Here is a 7,221-nt window from a genome sequence, read left to right on the forward strand (position 1 = left end):
GCAGGACTTAAATTCGGAAGCCGAAGGGAGCAAGACTCTGAATCATCCAGCCCCCGCCAGGCCTTTCCAGCTTTCCAGTAGGAGGGGAACGATCCCGATGCAGTCTCTCGCCGGCTTCGGCTACTCTTCCCCCAGAGCTGGAGTCTATTTCTGTACCTTCCGGGGATTGATTGATTAATTGATTCAGAGCGCCCCAAGAGGCCATAATGAAAGCCCGGGAAATTTCAGAACTGGATCCAGTTTCGCTTTCATTTGTCGGCTAGCGGCTGCTTTCCATTTCTCGTCATCTAAAAGGAAATGGGCGGGAATCACTTTTGCCGAAATGAGTCTGTTGTTACTCAGGGTCCGAATCACCGCCCCGGAAAAGTAAAAATCGCTTTGTCCCCACCCTCTCCGCCTTACGAAAAGCCTCTGCAAGAACTTGTGGAGTCATTTCCCCCTTTTTTGTCATTCCGGAAGGTGTGCTAGAGGCCTCCCGTTGTCTTTTATTTCCAAACCTCGGCTGATAGACAGCTCCTTTTAAAGGTAAAGAGTTCTTGAACGAACGTGTGAATGCGAAACGATGAACGATCGTGATTTCCTTTATTACAGCACTCTCTCTGCCGACAAGGTTCATAGAGGTCGTCCCGCCTGCGAATTTAATCCCACAGCAGTCGGCGGGCGGCGGGCGGGAGAAACCTTAACTGGTTGACCCAGCACACGCAGCCATAATAAGCTAGTGATCTTGATCATGATTTAGTGTGGTGTACCGAGCTAATTTTGGTTTATTCAATAAACTAAAAGCTTACGTGCCCAAAGCAGCAAAAACGCCCTAGCTGAAAATGAATAATGGAGTGGGTTAAAAAAAAAGTCAAAATAGCAGGAAAAATTTAGTATAATCCTCTTGTTTAGGTCATCATCTCTTTTTTTTTCCCCTCACTTTACCAACAGTAAGGATGGAACCGCTGAAAGATGCTTTCGCTGCTGTAACTAGTGATGAAAATCCAAAGGTAAAGTTCCTGCTTATTCTGATGGTCTGTGTGCGGTGAGTCATGCTTTCCATGGGCATGTCATGACATGCATTTCCTTACTCTCTCCTTGCCTCCAAGCCTGTGGCTTAAAACTTTTTCAGGCTGTGGGACCTGTTAACGTTTATCATTCCTATTATGTACACAACTGTGAGATCACAGCCACCAGTTCTTTTAACTGGGGTTGGCCTTCATACACATCAATTTCTGAGAGAGCCTAGGCCAGGGGTAGGTAACCTTGGCTCTTTTATGACTCGTGGACTTCAACTCCCAGAATTTCTGAGTCAGCATGGCTGGCTCAGGAATTCTGGGAATTGAAGTTCACGAGTCATAAAAGAGCCAAGGTTGCCTACCCCTGGCCTAGGATGTTGCAAAGTATCGGCACACTAAATGTGTGGATCCAAGCAGTCTAGCCTTTGGTAAGTGGCAAATGTTTTGTCAATGTGCAGATTCTCTTAAGTGCCGTCAAAGGTATTTTTGATATGGCAGCCATTACAGGCGGTTCTTGAACCGCAAACACAATTGGGCCCAAAATTTCCATTGCTAAGTGAGGCAGTTAAAGTGAGTTGCACCTCATTTTATGATCTTTTTTTGCCACAGTTGTGGAGTGAATCGTGTGATTGTTAAGTGAATTTGACCTCCCCAATTGTCTTTGCTTGTCAACGGGACTATCATAAATACATGCCACTTGCCCAGTGCCTGAATTGACTGTGGGGATGATGCAATTGGTGTAGGTCAGTAGTTCTCAACCTGTGGGTCGGGACCCCATTTGGGGTCGAATGACCATTTCACGGGGGTCGCCAAACAATGCAGTCTGCCATTTTTTCCCCCCTTTTCCTTAGCTGTGCTACTCCCTTTTATTCTATTGGCTTTTGAAAGCCAATAGAATAGACTCTCTTGAATAGAGTCTAATTCTATTGGCTTTCAAAAGCCAATAGGAATCGTCCAGGCTGTCTTTGCCCTGCTGAGCCTGCCAAAAGTCCCATTCTGCAAATGGTGCTGCACCAGTTGAGTAGTCCTCGACTTACGACTGGTTGGGGGTCGCGCCATTAAAAAGGTTGAGAACCACTGGTGTAAGTGAAGAATGCTCATAAGCTGCTTTTTTCAGTTCTATTGTAAACAAATGGTTGTAAGTCGAGGACTACCTCTATTATTATTACCTACTCAATCCAAAAACAGCAAAAAATATAAAACGATTCAGCCAGACTATTCCTGCCACAGCTGCTACCTGCTCTTTCAGCACTCGCTGCCAGTCCAGGAGGCTCCCCAAGTTGTACTCCAGTCTCAGATAAGGAAGTAGTACCCTATCCCAGACGGACAGTGAAAACTTCCTCAACCAGTGGAGGGGGAGGGGCTAAACAGCCACAGCCTCTTAGTCTTGTCTATAGCTGAACAGGCTCTAGACCAGTGGTTCTCAACCTTTTTAATGCCGTGACCCCCAACCAGTCGTAAGTCGAGGACTACCCAACCGGTCGTAAGTCGAGGACTACCCAACCAGTCATAAGTTGAGGACTTTCCCTGCCCGGGAGCGCCACACATGCATGGTGCTGCCCCCTGCGCCGGCCGAGGTGTAGCTGGCAAGCGGCAGAGATGGCGCAGGCCAACCACCAGCAGCCCAAGGGAGGTAAGGCACCTGCCCAGCCCCATGCATGCCAGTAACCCTCCCTGCGCCCGCCGACCTCCCACCCCTGGCCCTCTTTTACTTACATTTTTAGTAGTTGCTCAGCAGGGAGGGGTGGAAACTTCCAGACAGCTCTCCTTCGCTGCAGACAACTTGCAGCACCATTTGCAGAATGGGACTTTTGGCGGGCTCAGCAGGGCAGAGACAGCCTGGACAATTCCTATTGGCTTTTGAAAGCCAATAGAATTAAATTTTATTCAAGAGAGTCTATTCTATTGGCTTTCAAAAGCCAATAGAATAAAAGGGAGTAGCACAGCTAAGAAAAAGGGGAAAAAATGGCGGACTGCGTTGTTTGGCGACTCCCGTGAAATAGTCATTCGACCCCAAATGGGGTCCCGACCCACAGGTTGAGAACCACTGCTCTAGACATTGGGTCAAATCATACTCTAGTAATAGAAAATTGGTTGAGTTTGAGTATTGATTTTGGTCCTTAAGTTCTCTGTAAAATACAGTTTGAAAATCCTGGTCCATCCCACAAGAAACCACAGATCCTAGCATTCTATCCAAATTCAGAATAGAACGTGCAATTGCACTGCTGATGGCTAAGGGCTCTCTGCTAACTTGGCTTTCACCTGCTCCAGAGGAAGAAACAGAAACCCTGAAAGATAAACATGGAGTCTGCCCTCTTCCTGTTTTTAAATGCCACATAAGAGAGGCCAGTTCTCCTGACTGGATCCTCGGTGCTTGGTTTTTGAAAGTGTTAGTTGACCCTGCTATTACTGGGAGTGATGAATCAAGCTAACTTTCCTTTAATTCTTTTCCTTTTGGGAAGTTATGGTGGAATTTCCCCACAGTCTCCATGCCTCTCCTTAGTACATTATGGGATCACATGCACCTGGAGATATGGGTAGAGCAGAACATGTTTTAAATTAATCCATGATTGAGAATCCCAGGTCTGCAGTGTGCCTGGTTAAGGGAAGATTATAAGCTCCTTCAGTTTGAATATAGAGACAATTGCCCTTCAGGTTATTGTGTTCAAGAGGAAAAAGTAATCTGGTAGTGTTGACATGTTGAGCCAAGATTTGTGCTCACGGCCTTAGTTATTTTCTTTCTTTCTTAGGTAGCTTAATTAAATTAAGTTCAGAAAATGCCTGAATTGGGTTAAAAGCACCTATGAAAATATCCTATACAAAATATTGTTTCGCATCTACTTTACATAGGTTCTAGGCACTACATGGTCTTTTTACTGTTGTTTTAATGAAAAACAAAATAACAAACCAAACACATATTTAATTGTTGCCTTTTATTAGATCAAAGAAGAGGTACTAAGTAGTGATGAATATCATTGTCCCGAAAAAGTTGCAACAAGTCGCAAGTCTGCAAGTGAAGAAGAACGAGAATTCAAGGTGACATTCGGTAAAGATGGAAGGAAGCATATAGTGAGAGGCAGACTTACTGACAGTCTCTTTAGTGCCCTCAGGTCTAATCAACATGTCTGTGCCTGGATGGACAGAACCAAGAGAAAAGAGTTCCACTTAATAGACAAGACAAAGTCTTGGGATTCCTTCATCAATCTGGGAATGCCTTTAAAGTATGTACCTGATGGCTCACAATTTGAAATGAAGTCTTACAAGCTAACTGATGAAGTATGGTATCGCCAATATGACGATAGGAGAGAATGTATATTGTTCTATGTCCGTGGAATAGGTTCTAGAATGGAAAGCCATGGAAAACAAAGCCGTACGGTAATAAAAAACGGCAGCCTAATTAACGAATATTGCACATTTTGTATCTTTGCCCCTAAAGAAGAATCGATAAAAGATGCCCTGTGCAATGATGGCCGCTTTATGTCATTCTTGAAAGAAGAGAATTGGACACTGGTAAAAAAAGGAACAATCACAGAAAACAATTACTTAGTTAAGATCTTATCAGATCAACCAGATGAAGTTTATGAAATCCACGTGGAGTCTAAAAAAGGTGCCAGATACAGTGGTGATCTAAACAAGAAACAGAATGATTTAGACTTGGCAGGGGGGCAGCTGTGTACCCTTGAAAAGCCACAGGGACAGCCGGACTTTGGGGAGGGACAACTCAGTGCTTCTAAAACACAACAGCCACAGCCAGACTATGAGCAAGGACAGCTCGGTACTTCTAAACTACAGCAGCAGCAGGAGTTTGAATGCCAGCTCCTGCATTTGTATCCTAAGCTGAAGGAAGAAGGAGAAAAGATTTTCAATTTTTTGAATAAAAAGGACTTGGAAGTTTGTAAAAAAAACTTTGGAAAGGAGGTAAATGACTCTCTTTCAGCTATATTGGTGGAGACACTTGCTACCCGTATGAATTCTGTTGGATATATAGAATGGAGGAATGACTTAGGATGCGTTCATGGGTTTGCAACTTGCTTTGTTCTCCGTGGTAGATATATATTAACATGTTACCATGTAGTAGAGAAGATAGTTGGAGAAGGAAGTGAAGCAAAGGACTGGGGAAATAGAATTAAGCAGTTAGCCCGTGTAACTTTCTCTTATAAAAAAGAGCATCCTCCTAGAGAAAAGTGGTTCTCACTGGAAAACTGGTTTGAAATATCAGATAAGGATCTCGATTTTGCTGTCCTGAAATTGGAAGAAAATGAAAGTCAAAGTCATCCTCCGCCAGGACTGTTGCAATTTCATTCTCCACCACCACCAAATGGTCCCGTTTTTATCACAGGTCACCCAAAGGGAGGAATCAAGTCTATGGATGTTTGTGTTGTTGTCAGTGTATTTGAGCGTGGCAATAAATACAGCAATCATTTGCAGCAACACCAGAATAGTGAATGCAGCAGATATATGTGTGGTTACAACTCAGATGAAAAATGCATCCATTCGTATAACCCAAAAGGTTTTGACCGAGAAAAAAATAGTCCTGATCTTGTCGCTTACAATACCTGTTTTTTTGAGGGCTCATCAGGGTCACCGGTGTTTGACAAAAATGGGAAACTTGTTGCTATGCACGCTGCTGGATTTGCTTATAAAATGAGAAACAAAGAGTGTAGCATAATTGAATGGGGCTATTTAATTTGCTCAATCATTTTAAAAATTAAATCCAAATTTGGATCTTGGTTTGATTCTACATTTTCTCCTGATACAAGTGAAGATAATTCACATGTGGATGCATTTCAGAATGAGGCAGAGGAGGAAATGGATTGTAGTTAATGTTATATTGTTAAAGTTCAATCCACTTCTCCAAAAAATGAAATGGCTTGAGGGAAAATTATCTGCCAAGGTTCTGCTTTCTTTGGACTTATAACAGTTTGTGACAGATACATTTATTTTCAAATATTCAGGCTGAACATAGCTGCCACTCTACATTAAATTCTCCAAGAAATGCCTCAAAGTTTAGTGTTGTCCTTTGCATTTTAGAACTCCCAATAGCATAAATTCTTTTGTAGCTGTGTCTCTGTTTCCTAGCTATTTGTACTTCTTCCTTTATGCAAACATTGATTTATATTATTTGGGAGAGAAGAAAAGTGGAACTAAAGCGAGATCCCAGTTAGTGACTTTTCTAGTATATTTTCTAGTATCATACAGTCAATACTGTGGTGATATAAGGGCTGTCCTTTTTTACTGTTATTTTGACATAACAATAGTTTGGTGATTATAGAAGATATTAGAAAGGCATTTCCCTCACTGCTGAATCAGGGCATTATCCATCTTTCCTTGAATTGGCAGAAAATTGAATTGCCATCTCATTTTGCCGCTCATTTTGCTCTCAGTCACAGTCAGTTGCTTGCCTTCTCTTCAAGGTAACAGTCTTAGATTTACAATGTTTACAAAGTTCCACTTTGATGGCAGTTATTTAAGGGAGGAAATACAGCTAATGGCAACTTCAACCTATCCTACTTGTGAGCTGGGGCTGAGATGAAGGCTATGGACCAAGAAAAAAAAGAAAAAAAAAGAAGATGCCAGGACATGTTGATGCCATAATTAGGTGCATGAATATCTCAGGGGATGCCACAAAGATGGGAGTCAAGCTATTCTCTAAAGCACCTGAAGGCAAGACAAGAAGCAACGGATGGAAACTAATCAAGGAGAGAAACAACCTAGAACTAAGGAGAAATTTCCTGACAAAACAATGAATCAGTGGAACAGCTTGCTTCCAGAAGTTGTGAATGCTTCAATACTGGAGATTTTAAGCAGGGACTGGACAATCATTTGTCTGAAATGGTATAGGGTTTCCTACCCGAGCAGGGGATTGGACTAGATGACCTCCAAGATCCCTTCCAACTCTGCTGTTCTGTTCTGAAGACCCAAAGTTACCAGTAAGGATGCCTCACTCTGAAACACATCCACAGGAGAAACCAAAAACAAGCTCTGACAGTCTGGAATCTGGAAAGTGGTCAGTGTAAATTATGTTCCTGACATGGGGATTGGAGAAGGACTTTTACAGGTTATTCTGGTCAAAGCATTATCTAAATATCAGTCTACACCAGTGATTGGCAACTTTTCCAATTTGGATAAATTTCACCTATAAGAGCAACAAGAGTTTTATTGCAGGATAGGTTTTGATAGATTTTTAAAAATAGGAGGCATTGGTGTTAGTTTTAGTTTACTG

At 42.6% G+C, this 7,221-nt stretch overlaps 1 protein-coding gene across 1 annotated transcript; it reads left to right on the forward strand.

The window, feature by feature from the left end:
* Positions 1-292: 292 nt before the first annotated feature.
* On the forward strand, positions 293-6,554 carry FAM111A (FAM111 trypsin like peptidase A). The gene is made up of 3 exons (XM_039341263.1): positions 293-525; positions 931-989; positions 3,939-6,554. Exons 2-3 carry the CDS (start codon positions 936-938, stop codon positions 5,820-5,822), a joined length of 1,938 nt encoding a protein of 645 aa, XP_039197197.1. The 5' UTR covers positions 293-525; positions 931-935; the 3' UTR covers positions 5,823-6,554.
* The last annotated feature ends 667 nt before the right edge of the window (positions 6,555-7,221 follow it).

Source organism: Crotalus tigris, unplaced genomic scaffold, assembly GCF_016545835.1.
Source record: "Crotalus tigris isolate CLP2741 ecotype Arizona unplaced genomic scaffold, ASM1654583v1 scf7180000017764.6130737, whole genome shotgun sequence".
Taxonomy (NCBI): domain Eukaryota; kingdom Metazoa; phylum Chordata; class Lepidosauria; order Squamata; family Viperidae; genus Crotalus; species Crotalus tigris.